General features: G+C 53.6%; 2 protein-coding genes across 6 annotated transcripts; both read right to left on the bottom strand.

The window, feature by feature from the left end:
• Window positions 1-1,137: 1,137 nt before the first annotated feature.
• Window positions 1,138-4,599, bottom strand: MYL6 (myosin light chain 6). Of its 4 annotated transcripts, XM_070494668.1 has the most exons (8): window positions 4,263-4,305; window positions 3,971-3,998; window positions 3,759-3,778; window positions 2,948-3,116; window positions 2,550-2,723; window positions 2,380-2,457; window positions 2,031-2,074; window positions 1,138-1,329 (listed from the first exon to the last, which is right to left on the bottom strand). In XM_070494668.1, the coding sequence occupies exons 1-7, from the start codon at window positions 4,263-4,265 to the stop codon at window positions 2,046-2,048; spliced, it is 501 nt and encodes a 166-aa protein (XP_070350769.1). In that variant the 5' UTR covers window positions 4,266-4,305; the 3' UTR covers window positions 1,138-1,329; window positions 2,031-2,045. The 4 variants fall into 4 exon arrangements, with proteins under 4 accessions (XP_070350769.1, XP_014699366.1, XP_070350767.1 ...); XM_014843880.3 differs by lacking the exon at window positions 3,759-3,778 and having other exon boundaries at window positions 2,948-3,091; window positions 4,263-4,599; XM_070494666.1 differs by lacking the exon at window positions 2,031-2,074 and having other exon boundaries at window positions 4,263-4,319.
• Window positions 4,600-4,611: 12 nt separating this feature from the next.
• On the bottom strand, window positions 4,612-9,231 carry MYL6B (myosin light chain 6B). Of its 2 annotated transcripts, none has more exons than XM_014843876.3 (8): window positions 9,007-9,231; window positions 7,171-7,420; window positions 6,410-6,437; window positions 6,046-6,189; window positions 5,654-5,827; window positions 5,039-5,116; window positions 4,849-4,886; window positions 4,612-4,712 (listed from the first exon to the last, which is right to left on the bottom strand). In XM_014843876.3, the coding sequence occupies exons 2-7, from the start codon at window positions 7,372-7,374 to the stop codon at window positions 4,858-4,860; spliced, it is 657 nt and encodes a 218-aa protein (XP_014699362.1). In that variant the 5' UTR covers window positions 7,375-7,420; window positions 9,007-9,231; the 3' UTR covers window positions 4,612-4,712; window positions 4,849-4,857. The 2 variants fall into 2 exon arrangements, with proteins under 2 accessions (XP_014699362.1, XP_070350765.1); XM_070494664.1 differs by having other exon boundaries at window positions 7,171-7,441; window positions 9,007-9,074.
• Between the last annotated feature and the right edge of the window lie 3,657 nt (window positions 9,232-12,888).

Raw genomic sequence — 12,888 nt, 5'->3', positions numbered from 1 at the left:
TCCTTCTTAGGGCTTGGTGGGTCATCCCCCCAACCTCTTTGCTCTCCCACCAAGACCATCAGAACCTTGACTGGTAGCTAGGGGTTCCCTGGGATTGGGGGGCGGGCAGCAGGGGAGAGGGTAACCGACCCCCAGTTTGCAGCTCAGCTCTGCCCCCCGGATCCCAGTGCCTCCCACACCAGCTGTCTCCACTTCATCCTTGATGTGAAGGCAGATGTGATACCAGGCTCTCCACCGATTCTTCCTGGTCCCTCCCCACCAGGCCCCTTGTTCCTCATGTCCCCACGTTTCTCTTCCTCTGCGTCTTGGCACCTTTCTTCTGTTCAAAAGTTTTCTGTAAATTTTCTCTTTTTCTTTTCTTTTCTTTTTTTTTTTTTTTATAAATTAATTTGCTTTGAGTTCCATCTTGTGGATGCCTTCCGTGTTCTTACCTGTGGCTGTCAGGCAGGGGATTGGGCTGGGGGCAGCACTCCCGGAGTCCTTCCCAGGGGCATTCACCCGGGCAAGGAGGCACTCAGGAAGCCCTAGGCCCAGACACTGGGTTTCTCTCCATGACAGGCTCAAGGCAGCACAGCTATCAGTACTGTGCACTGTGCAGGGGCTGGTCAGAGGCTCTTACCTGCCCTAAAAATAGCTGTTTAAGACTTGGAAGGACATCCGCAGAACCTGGGGATTTTGTATATTTATCCTTTCAGAAGTAGTGACTTCATTCCTTCCCTTATTCGGTGGGGATGAGGCACGCATCTCACCTACTTCTGTTATTACTGGCCCCTAGCTCTGCCAAGGGGACAGACAGGCGCAGGCCGTGCTAGTATGGCCTGGCTTTAGCTCCAATAAACACTCCCGGGGTTTCTCCCACAAAAGGCCTGCAGTGCTTGGGAGGGTGAGAGCTGGGAGAGCACTCAGCCTGATATGGGACAGAACAAGAGGGCCAGCCTTGGTCCTACAGGGATTTATGGCTTCCCTAATCCCCCAGGGGGTAGCCTTTGTAGCATCAATGAGTGGGGCCAGCATTTCTCAGATGAGGCAAAGATGGCTCCTACAGGCCCTTCCCAGCTTTCCCCAGCCCCTGGTCCATTGACCCTGGACTGTGTCACCTTCCCTTTCACCTTGCTCAAGAAGGAAAGCAGAACTGCATTTAGGGCACAGAGAGCAAGTTTATTTGGTGAATGCTGACAATAAACATCATCGAAGAGAGAGCAGCTGGGATAGGTGCTGTGACAAGAGAACCTAGGGAGCCTTCGGCTACACACAGTCTCAAAGGGGAAGGCACGGGGCTCTGGGCACACTGGGACTGTCCTCAGCCATTCAGCACCATGCGGACGAGCTCTGTGGAAAGGAGAGAGGGGTGAACCCAGGAGCGGAGCTAAGGTGGGGATCCACCAGGGGCCAGGAGACCACAAGACCATGAAGGTGGCATAGAAAGGAACACACCCAAAGCAATCAACCTTGGGGTCGGTTTGCAGAGGAGCCACCTTGAGTCTGACCAGTTCTCTTGGCCCCCAGCTCCCCTCCCACCAGGTGTTAGTCCCCCAGCCCACCCTGAGCAGCAGGAACACAGCAGAGGCAGAAAAGTTTTCAACTACACCTCTAGCTACTGTCAGCCATTGGCAGGAGGAGAGGACAGAGTTCTGGGTTAGGGTACCTCCAAGCTGCCCAGCAGAAGGAAGGGGGAAAGACTTCAGCTACAGCAGCACAAGGGGCAGGCAGCCCACCCGCTCTGCCAACCATCCCTGCTCTGGGGCCAAGGGACCACCCTAAAGCAAGACGGGGAGAGGCTGGTGTGAGTTCCCAGGCACCAGCACGCAGGACCCTATAAGCCAAACCTCAGAGCCCATTCTAGCCGAGGAGGAGGTACCACACCCCCAGCTGTCTTCCTCTTTGAGGAACCCCTCCCCTCCACAGTCAGCTCCATGCAGAAACATGCCAGGGGGACGTCAATGGTAGCAGGGGAAGGCGCTAGAGGGCAAAGGCCAGAAGAAACACACTGGGGAGGCCAACGAGAGAGGGGAGGCTAGGAGGAGCCGTACCCGCCCCACGGGCCGTCACCCCGACAGGATATGCCTCACAAACGCTGCAGGAAGGAAGAGACATTAATGGTGAAGACAAGACACAGACGTGGGGTGAAGGGCTCAGGCAGTGGGTGATAGACATTCCATTTCTTTTATTTCCCATTCCTTCTCTGCCCTTCCCCCCACATTACCCTTCCTTTCCTGTCAGACGTCCCTGGCCTCCCGCTCCTGGGCTGGGCTGGGCCCTGCCCCTTGCCTCCTGGCACTTTTTGGAGCCCAAGTCCAGGGATGGCAAAAACCCCAAATGCTGTGCTTGACCTGCTCTGTATGGCTGCTTCCTCCACGAGAGCCCCAATTTGTCCCTCACCTTCATAGTTGATACAACCATTGCTGTCCTCATGCCCTGCCACCAGCATCTCTACTTCTTCCTCTGTCATCTTCTCACCTGCAGAGGGGAAAGAGAGCATTTTTGGAATTCGGTGACAGGTAGGTGTATCAGGTGGCACCTCGGCTCAAAGTGCAAGGGCAGAGCCTTACCCAGGGTGACGAGAACATGCCGGATTTCAGCCCCCATGACAGTGCCATTCCCTTCCTTGTCAAACACCCGAAGGCCTTCAACGTAGTCCTCATAGGTGCCCTGGTCCTTGTTCTTGGCCACAGTCTGCAGCATGGGCAGGAAGTGCTCAAAGTCCAGCACCTTCACATTCATCTCTGCCATAAAGGAGGTGGAAGGAAAGTCACACACCTTCCCAGGGCGGAGGGGATTGCAGGGATCACAACAGAACAGCCGGCTCCCACTCCAAGCAGGGGAAATCCGTGGGATTTGTTAGTCAAGACCTGCTGGAGTTTGGGGCCTACTAAGATAGAGGGATGCTCTTAGCTGAAGAACTGTGGGCTCACTACCACACTGAGGAGTTGTTCTAGAGGCCCCTCACCATCACTCTTGGGGTTCCCCAGGACCTTGAGCACCTCGGCGTTGGTGGGGTTCTGGCCCAGCGCCCTCATCACGTCCCCACACTGGCTGTACAGGATCTTGCCATCCCCTGTTCGGTCAAACAGCTGGAACGCCTCCTTGAACTCTGAGGATTCAGATAAACAGCAGCACTGGGCGTGTGGGGTTAACACAAACCCTCCCTCAGAGCCTGGACTGCCCGTTCAACTTTGGTCATGCTGAGGAAACCGGATATTGATAGTGCTGCACACCCAAGCCCACTAAGAGGGATCCAGTGTCCCTTCCTCCCAACTCAGGTGTCCCACAGAAAGACAGCCCTCCGCCCACCTAGCGGAGTGGTCGCGCCCATTTACACACACACACACACCCACTGCCTGCAGCAAGTCTGCCAAGCCTCCTCACACTCTACTCAGGGCAGGAATTTGCCACCGCCCTATCTGGGTCCTGTCCTTATAAGGAAGTGGGAGCAGCGGTCTGAGACCCGGGTCATCCCAGCCTGCCACTTCCCACCGCTCTTGTACAGAAAGAGACCTTTCAGACGGTACAGCTACAAAGAAGTATCCTCAGCAAAGTCCCCTGTCCCCATTTTCTCAAAACACCGGGTCACCGCTTTTTACAATCTTCACAATTACAAGCTGGGGGAGGGGGAGAGTTATCACAGGAGAGAAGAGGCAGAAGTAGCTGATTAAGGGACAGACGAGCGCAGGCAGCTTAATCACCCTCCCGAAATCCCACATACAGCAGGCAGTAGGTGACCGAGTTGTTTCACACACCCACACCCGCCTAAAACTCACCCAGTGCTTGGGGCTCAGATCTAGAGTGGAAGGGGAGGGAGGAAGAAAGAGTGAGAAAAGAAGATGGAGGATCCGGGAGGGAGAAGGGAATCTAGGAGGTACGCCCCTGGGGGTGCTGAAAAGATGACAGGTTGGGGTTAGGGGTAGGTAGGTGCTGGAGGGAGTGTCCCTCTCCCTAAGCGAGACTTCAGTAAGGGTCAGAGATTACTTACCTGCGGTCTGGTCCTCGGTGAAGTCACACTGCTCAGAGAAGAGGGGAGCAGTCAGCATCTATCCCTAATCTTTCATCCCAGTCCCACAAACTCGGAACCACAAACTCCTGTTCCATGCTAGGGACTCGCTTCCCAGCAGGACAGGACCCCAGACTTTCCAACCCCACTTGCAACCTTCCAGGCCCTCAGGTTCCCTCTGCCCCCCTACCCTCTGCCTTCTCCTTGCTCCCTACCCCCGGCTTCCCGCCTTTCGCCCCAAATCCCGCTCATCCTCCCCGGCCCAGGGCCCCACCATCTTAACCGCTGAGCTCTGCGGGACCTTTTCCTGCAGTAATGGCTCCGACCCCAGGCCCTACCCTAGTCTTAGTACGTCCCAATGACGTCACCCTAAGCTGGCCCAGCCAATAGGAATCCTGGCCTGGGCTTACGCAGAGGACGCTGCTACATTAGTAATGGTGTGGGCGGGACCCAGGGCTGCCGATTTCTCTAGCAGAGCTGGACCCGGGGCACCGGAACCGCAGGAGCTGGGGCGGGGCGCAAGGAATCTGCTCCTCTGAGCAGGAAGATCGGAGGGCATCGGACTAGGGAGAGGAGAACCCTCCCTCCCTCCCCCACCTCTGAGAAAAGCAACAGTCGGAGGCCAAGGGAGGAACCGTGTCTTTATTTTGAAACAATAGGTGGCCTCCTAGTGGCAGGAACGTGCTTCCGCCTGCGGGGGAGCCGGGTGTCCGGCCCACAGCATCTGTGGAAAAAGATGAAAAGTGCCAAGCCCTGGCGCTCGCGCGCAGCAGGACGTGAAAACGCACTTCCCTGCTCTTCCACCCTGGCTGAGGGAAGAGAAGGGAGTTGCCTCTCAGGGCGGAGTGGGAGGGCCCTACCTGTAGAGCTCAGACGCTTAGGATGTGCTTCAGGAAGGCTGCGGAGAGAGGAGGCAAGAGGGCTTCAGAAGCAGGCCCTTGGATAATCCATCTGACTTCAGAGAATCCAGGCTCCAGGGTGCCCCCCTACATACCGCAAGCCTCCCTCCTCCCCTCCTCCCCGGTCCCTTCTGCTCCCCTGGCCCTTCACCTTCATAGTTGATGCAGCCGTTGCTGTCCTCATGTCCTGCCAGAACAGCCTCCACCTCCTCTTCAGTCATCCTCTCTCCTGAGCCCCAGACACAGCGTTTTAACCCTGGCCTCCCTTCCCTCACCAACCCAGGCCACGCTCTTCTGGGTGGTACTTGCTCTTCTCCCACCCTGGAGACCCGACCATATAGCAACAGACCCCCAAAGGCATCCTCTCCTTGTAATGGTAATACCATGAAAGCGTTCCTGCATCTCCTTTCTATTTCGCCTGCATTAGCACCTGGGGAAAGCTTTGACAGACATGGAAACTGAACTCCAGAGGGTTAAGAGTGGTACCAGATCACAGACCACAAACACTTCCTTCCCAAAGCAGAAGCTTGGGTCTCCCACCTTATCCCCTTTCCTCTGCCTTTTGGGAGGCATCTACGTGCATCCCCTCACTTTAGCCTCTGCAGGAGGAAGCCCTTCAGATTCTGCCCCCCAGCTCTGACCTTCTCAGTCTCCTGCCCATGACCTACAGGACAGTAATCCCTCCTTGGCTCTGCCTACTTGGCTAACCTTCTTCTTGGCCCACCCCCTCCTCTCCACCCGACAGGAGTTCTGGTCCCTGACTCACCCAGGGTGGTGAGGACATGTCTGAGCTCCGCTCCCATGACTTTGCCGTCCCCTTCTTTGTCAAACACACGAAGCCCCTCCAGGTAGTCTTGGTATGTGCCTTGGTCCCGGGGCTTGGACACTGCCTGGAGCATGGGCAGGAAAGTCTCGAAGTCCACACGGCGGGACTTCAGCTCTGGAGGTTAGAGAGGTGAGGGAGAGGTCACTACGGTGTCATCTAGGACCCAGCTTCCATCCTTACCAAAAGGCTTCATCCTGTTCAATATTCAGGATGTTTTTCTGCCCCTGCGTTTGACAGTTTTTGAAGTCCTGAGACCCACCCAGCATCCTCTGTCACCTTGCCAACACTCCTCGGTTCCACCACCAAACTGAAAACTTGCATTGTTCCCTCACCATCACTCTTGGGGTACCCCATGACCTTGAGCACCTCGGCGTTGGTGGGGTTCTGGCCCAGGGCCCTCATCACATCCCCACATTGGCTGAACTGGATCTTGCCATCCCCTACTCGGTCATACAGCTCAAAGGCTTCTTTGAACTCTGAAGGATAAGGAGAAGTCAGTGTTGACCAGGGGTTCCCATCACCTCTAGACAGAAAGGAAGTTCAGAAACTATGTGCTAGAGCTGGGCAGGACAGGGGACACAAAGAGGACCAGTGTGGGAGGTTTCAAGGTCGGGACTGGAGTTAGGGGACTAGAAAGAGGATCTGACCAGGGGCTCGGGACTAGACAGTAGGCTCAGGGGACCAGTGTCTCCTCACCCTCGAGCTGGTCCTTGTTAAACTCGATCTGTGGAAGAAAAGAGCAGATGAGGGATGACAGGGTTCACTCAATCCCTCTCCCACACCCCTCCCACCAACTGGCAGCCACTTCTGGGGAGGGGCCCAAAGGGACCAGGCTGGAAGCCCAGCCACCTCAGTCCCATTCCCAGCTCTGGACTTTGGGAGAATCCCAAGAGGAGGAATTACGGAGGGAAGGTTTCCTGGGAACAGGGTTAATCCCATGCCACCTGTTCCCCTCCCTCCACTGCCCTGAGTCCTGCATCCCTCACATAACTGGGGGCTGAACAAAGGCTAAATTTACCCCTGGCCCCCAGCTGTGATTGTCTAACAAATCTGTCCTCTTCAGCCTTCCCTCCTGGGGTTCAGAACTGTGGCCTTTAGAGTTGAACGGTCAGCCAGGCACAGGCAGCAGCTCCCTCCCTTCACCTTGAAACTGTCCTCAGATCCCAGATGTTCCCCATCTCACAGTCCTTGCCGCCAGCAGGGGGGTCAGTGAGAGTGTTTGTGCGCGTGTGTGAGTGTGTGTATATGTACAAACACATGTTAGACAGGAGAGAACAACAAAGATACTAGCAGAGTCAAAAGCCTGGATGCTTCCAAGTGGGGGACTAAGAGGAACCCCCAATATCATTCCAGTGCTCACTGATTCCCTACCTTCTAGATAGCCCCCAGTCCCCTAGGCTGTATCCCACCCTTGTACTGCCCTCTCCAAATTCTTTCCTCACTTTCCGGGGACTCACCACCACTTTGGAGAGATCGATGGGGGGCTCCTGGGTTTTCTGAGGGGCCGGAGGGACAGCTGGAGGAATAACTGGAGGGACAGCTGGAGCTGGCTCAGGCTTAGGCTTGGCTGGAGGGGCCCCTGGTGCTGCTGGCTTGGCAGCAGGCTTGGAGATAGGGGGCCCCGCTGGTTTCTTCACAGGAATATCCTTCTTGGGAGGCATGATGTCCGGTGGCCAAAGGACAGTGTGCCGATGGGGGCACCCATCTCTGTTTAAATAGCCAGGGAGTCTGGGATGTCAAGGGGCGGGGGCAGGGGCAGGGAGCCAGTTGGCAGTAGGGAGGGTGAGATAGAGGAGAGATATGCTGGCCTGCCCTCACTCCCCTGGCCTCCTGTGGTTCAGTACTCCTGTCCCAAGGTCTTCTCCCTTCTGTCCACCCCGCCCCAAACGCTGGCCAGAACAATGGCCCCTTTGGGGGGTGGGGGAGGAAGCCAGAGACTGCCTAGAAAGGGGGAGTTAAGCTCGGGGTGAGGATAGGATGCTTGCCAGTGACATACACTGAGACAGGGGTGAGGCAAAGAAGGGGATCCAAGCATTCCAGGCTCTCAACCCCCGGACTCAGAGTAGCCCTTTTTTTCTAGCAGCCTTAGGCTCTTGAAGGCTGAGGCAGGGAGGGGGGCCTTGTGAAGTGGGTTTGTTAAAGTGAGGTCTGGGAGCAGTGAAATGTGAAAAAAACAAGCTGCCCCTCCACTCCCCTGACCACGGATGGGGGGAGAGGTAGTTGACCCCCCCCCCAGCCTGATAATCCCTGATACTTATAGTCCCTGTCCCCTTCCATCCCAGCCCACAACTGGAACTGTGCACAACGCAGAGAAAGAATAGTGATAGAAAGAAGAGTGTGGGGGCCGCCCCGTGGCACAGCGGTTAAGTTCACACATTCCGCGTTGGCGGCCCACGGTTCTCGGCTTCAGATCCCGGGTGCCAACATGGCACCGCTTGGCAAAACCCATGCTGTGGTAGGTGTCCCATGTATAAAGTAGAGGAAGATGGGCATGGATGTTAGCTCAGGGCCCGTCTTCCTCAGCAGAAAGAGGAAGGTTGGTGGCAGATGTTAGCTCAGGGCTAATCTTCCTCAAAAAAAAAAAAGGGGGGGGGAAGAAAAAGAAAGAAGAGTGTGACACCCCAGTGTCGTCTCCTGTGTCCAGTGTTGTTTTAGGGGTGGAGGTGAGGGCAAAGAATGGATTGGGTTTAAGCTCCACCACCCATATTCCCAGTGAAGGAACCCTTTTCCACAAACCCGTGGTCATTCAAGTCGGACAAAGGCAGGGTGCCTGCTGAACTCCCTGGTGACACTTGTGGGGGAAGGGCAGGCTCTGAGACGCAAATGGCCTAAATTCTAAAACCTCTAATCCAAAAGGATGTGGCAGGTCCTATGGGCTCCATGAGCACTCATCCCCCAGTCAGAGAGATAATAAAAACCCTCACTCGGCTGCCAGGTAACAAACCTTGCTGGGGGCGCTGGGGAAGGGACGCAGTGGGGGCCTTTGGCAGAGGGGAGGGGTTGCTGGCTACTTTTGATGAGGACAGGGGGAGAAGGAGAGGATCTAGATAGCATTCTGAAGAAGACAGCAGAGATTCCACTTAGGCCCTGGGGTTCAGAGAATTGATGCTGGGTCTCCCACCCGCAAAAAAGCGTCTGAATCCCATTACTGCAAATTGTCCCAATTTAGGAAAATCAGAATCATCCCTCCCCCCGAGAATACATCACACACACACACACACACACACACACACATGCACACCCCTAAGTCTTAAATAAAGGGAAAAGTCCCTCCCTAGCTCCCTAAAACTCACCCTGCAGGGTCCAGGTAAGGGGCGGAGGCGGGCGCAGAGCGGCCGCCGGCGCTAAAGGGTTAACTCCGGCAGCCTCGGAGCATGCCGGGAGTTGTAGTCCCCCCGCGCCCGCGGGCTCTCGGGAACGCCGCTCTCCAGCTCCAAGCGGAAGTCAGGGTTGCGGCTTCCGGCCGGTGGCGGCGGTTGGTGACTCAGGTTCTTTCGGGCGCGATTCTTGTGCTGGAACTGAAAGGCGATGAGCCACTTACTGTCCCCACCCCTCACCCTAAAAGTGCGCGCGGCCCCTCAAGGTATCTACCTTGGTGGCCCCGGAGGTCCTCCGTCGCTGGTGAGAGAAGTCAATCAGGGAAAGACTGCAGCTGCAGCTGCAGCAGGTCGGTGGAGGTCAGATGGAAGGAAGCACTTACTGCTCCGGGGAGAGTGGTCTCCTTAGCTTCCTCTCGCGGTTTGGTAGAGAATAGAGGCCATTGAATTGCTGTGTGACTTGAAACAGTGACTCCAAAGATTTTTTTTTAATTTTTTTTGAAATGAGCTGGTAGTTGAAAAATGTTAAGATTTGGAATTAAGCCCGATCACCTGCCCCAGGCGATCTACTTCGATCTACTTAGATCTACTTTTGAGAGAAGTGGTGCAAGCTCTCCACGTTGAAGCTTCTCCCCACTGCGGCCACACGGGCGCCAGCCACCCCGCCCGGTCCTCGCAGGTCTCCTCGGAACAGAGGCCTGGGCTCTGCAGCCCTTCGCTCTGAGACGCCCTTGGACAGCACCGGGCCTCCCATTCCCCAAGACGTTTACGAGAGGTGCTGTCTGCTGGGAGGGAACCAGCTTCTTGAGCGGCATCAGGAAATGCGCTGGAGGCTGGGGCCGCACGGGCGGGCGCGGGGTCGGGAGGTGAGGCGCGAGTGGACTTCATGGGCAGTGAGTGACGGTCGCTGGTTGGCGGAGCTTCTCCGAAGAAAAGAGTAGAAATGGGCGGTAAAACAGAAAGAACAATGATGAAGAACAGGTGGGCGTCAGCAGCGGTCCCGGAGGGGCTAAATGATCTCAGGGGCGGCGCCGGAGCGTGGCTCAGACCAGCCTGCTGGAATCTGAATCCAGGTTCTGCCGGATATTTGCTGGAAACCTCCAGCAAGTTTTTTTATCTCTCTCTGCCTCAGTTCCCCCATCTGTAAAATAAAGATAATAGTACCCACCTCATAGGGCTGTGGGGAGGATTAGATGTGTTAATATTTGTAAAACAAAATGGGCCTGGCACGGAGAAAGTGGTACCTGAGTGTTCAATAAATTTCCTTTAATCTTCCCAGCATACGGCGATGTTTTCCCCATTTTATATCTATAAAGGATCAGTAGGCACGAAGAGGTGGAGAGCAAGAAGGAATACATTTCTCCTACGTGTTACGGGACTGTTTGGAGAAGGGCCGCATCACAGATGACTTTTTTCTGTCTTTCATCACTTCCACGGAAGTTGACCTTGACGATGTGGTTTATCTGATTTTTTTCGTCCTCCTCCTTTCCTCTAGAGCCTTCTTGTGGCACTTTGCCAAGTAGAAGCGGTTATGGCATCATCTGACTTTCTAGCATTTTTGTCTGCTTTAGAGAGAAGTAGTGCAAGGAGAGGAGATGGAAAACACAGATGGAAGGACTATTCTTCGTCTTCTGTACTATCCCTTTCTTTTAATCATAACTAATGCAAACTGGACTGAACATGGTGTTAACTGGGCATAGGGGATTAATACATCATATATGTGGATTTTCTGTGACAAATGCCTATCTCTCCTCTTCCTCCCCCACTTAGCAAGTGACTTGTATATTCTTAGGGATTGCATATTTATTCTAATATTAGTCTCAACATAAAATAATTAGGAAGGGCACATCTGTAAAAGAAAATGTATATGTTAAAAACCTGGGGCTGGCTTGGTGGTGCAGCAGTTAAGTTTGTGTGCTCCTCCTTCGTGGCCTGGGGTTCGCTGGTTCAGATCCCAGGCATGGACCTATACACTGCTTATCAAGCTATGCTGTGGCAGGCATCCCACATATAAAATAGAGGAAGATAGGCACAAATGTCAGCTCAGGGCCAATCTTCCTTGCAAAAAAACCCACAAAAAACCCTAATACAGGCTGGCTCAGTGGTGTAGTGCTGGTTAAGTTCACACTCTACTTCGGTGGCCTGGGGTTCGAGAGTTTAGATCCTGGGCTTGGACCTACACACCACTCATCAAGCCTGCTGTGGTGGGATCCCACACAAAAAATAGAGGAAGATTGGCAACAGATGTTAGCTCAGGGCCAAGCTTCCTCACCAAAACAAACAAACAAAAAACCCTGATAGAATAATTTTTGGAATTATAGAGCACTATAGATCTTCAGTAACTTGAATAATTATGGATTCCCCCTGTACAGTTTAACTAGCTCTTTAAACACTGGCTAACATGTTAAAATGGATAATAGTTGAGGTACAGAGAAGAGAACACTATTTCCTAAGTCAATAGGAAAGAATTGTTAGGAAAGATGTCTTTAGTCCTCTGGCATTTTGACCAGAAAGTCTTACTGGTGGTGACCCATAATAGAACGAAGAGGGAGAATGACAAGGATGTTTTATGGTAGACAGGTAGTTTACAAAGTCCTTTCCAAGTTCCATTTTTATAGGCCCATATAGATGCAAGATAGAAACAGAAAAATAAGTTTTATGGTGAGTAACGCCAGTTTCATTTTTGTAATGTTCTGAAACAGTGGTTCTCAGACTTATCTGTTCTTTACAATCTTCTGGGAGCTTTGTAGGCAAACAGGCTTCCAGACTCTGCCCTCAGAGATTCTGACCAGGTCTCTGTTAGGGCCTGGGAATCTATTGGAAATATTTTTAGCCTACTGGAAAGCAGAGAGAATAAACTAACAAACACAGGTAACCACAGCTTTAACAAAGGGGGTGATCTTTTCAAAATGCACATTTGATCTCTTCGCCTCCCTACTTAAAATCCTTCCATGTGTTTTGATAAAGACTAAATCTTTACATTGGCCCACAAAAGCCAGCAGTTTGAAACACTGCTTTCCCGTACGAGCCACACCTCTGTACCAGCCACACCTGTCAGCTCTCAGACCTTCAAAGGTGTCCTGTGTCCTCTGTGCTTAGGTTTGTTGCCTCTGTCTTTATGTCTCTGCCCCCTCTCTCCACCAAGCCACACTGTTTCCAGTGCCAGGCAGGGCACAGCACCTGGCATGTACTGGGCACTCACATGTCTAGAGTGAATGGCTATCTGGACGAAAGCGAAGAGTCAAGGGTGGACGCTGATACTAGGAAGTCGATATGGAGATAGGCTGGGGATTCAAGAGATTGAGTTTCCATGTATTGAACTCTTATTTTTACCCTGAAGTGGAGGGTGAGGTGATTTGATTTGCTAAGCGAGGAAGTAGGAGGAGGTGGCTTGAGAAAATAGTGAAGGCTTGAAATAGGTGCTGTGAAAGATGGGAGATGGCTTACTGGGGACCCAGTCGCAAATACTGATTTGACATTCACTGAGGGCCTACTCTGCTCCACCCGTGAGCTTGCTGAGCAGCATGGAGGGCAGTTGCGATGGGAGGTCATGAATTTGAAGGTACCAACACACAAGGCAGTGATTTCCTTCTCCCAGCAGGACGTGGCTGCTTGGATGATGGAGCTAGAGGAAGACGGCAGCTGGGACTGTGATGGGTTGGAGTTTTGCAGAGCTGGGGTGATGAATGAACATGGGAGCCAGGTGGTTGAGAGTCTGAGTAAAAGGGTTCGTGGTCCAGGCCAAATGAAGGAGTGAGTGTAGAAGTGGCCTGTTAGGTTGACAAAATATGGAAAGTCGCTAAGAGGCTAGCGTCTCAGTGAGGTTGGAGAAGTGAGATGTAGATCTCAGGGTGGTAG

The sequence above is a fragment of the Equus asinus genome, chromosome 22 (assembly GCF_041296235.1).
Source record: "Equus asinus isolate D_3611 breed Donkey chromosome 22, EquAss-T2T_v2, whole genome shotgun sequence".
NCBI lineage: Eukaryota > Metazoa > Chordata > Mammalia > Perissodactyla > Equidae > Equus > Equus asinus.
Note: the sequence above shows the minus strand (reverse complement) of the source record. Positions and strands in the feature narration are given on the sequence as shown.

What these genes read in the sequence shown, in the direction of transcription:
- MYL6 (XM_070494666.1), bottom strand. An exon ending in CACCGAGGACCAGACCGCAG is followed by an intron (nt 3,779 to 3,970) that starts GTAAGTAATCTC and finishes CTTCCACTCTAG; the next exon opens with ATCTGAGCCCCAAGCACTGG. An exon ending in ATCTGAGCCCCAAGCACTGG is followed by an intron (nt 3,117 to 3,758) that starts GTGAGTTTTAGG and finishes CCACACGCCCAG; the next exon opens with TGCTGCTGTTTATCTGAATC.
- MYL6B (XM_014843876.3), bottom strand. Translation starts at nt 7,374, where the DNA reads ATGCCTCCCAAGAAGGATATTCCTGTGAAGAAACCAGCGGGGCCCCCT. An exon ending in TCGATCTCTCCAAAGTGGTG is followed by an intron (nt 6,438 to 7,170) that starts GTGAGTCCCCGG and finishes TTTCTTCCACAG; the next exon opens with ATCGAGTTTAACAAGGACCA. An exon ending in CGGCTGCATCAACTATGAAG is followed by an intron (nt 4,887 to 5,038) that starts GTGAAGGGCCAG and finishes CTCTCTCCGCAG; the next exon opens with CCTTCCTGAAGCACATCCTA.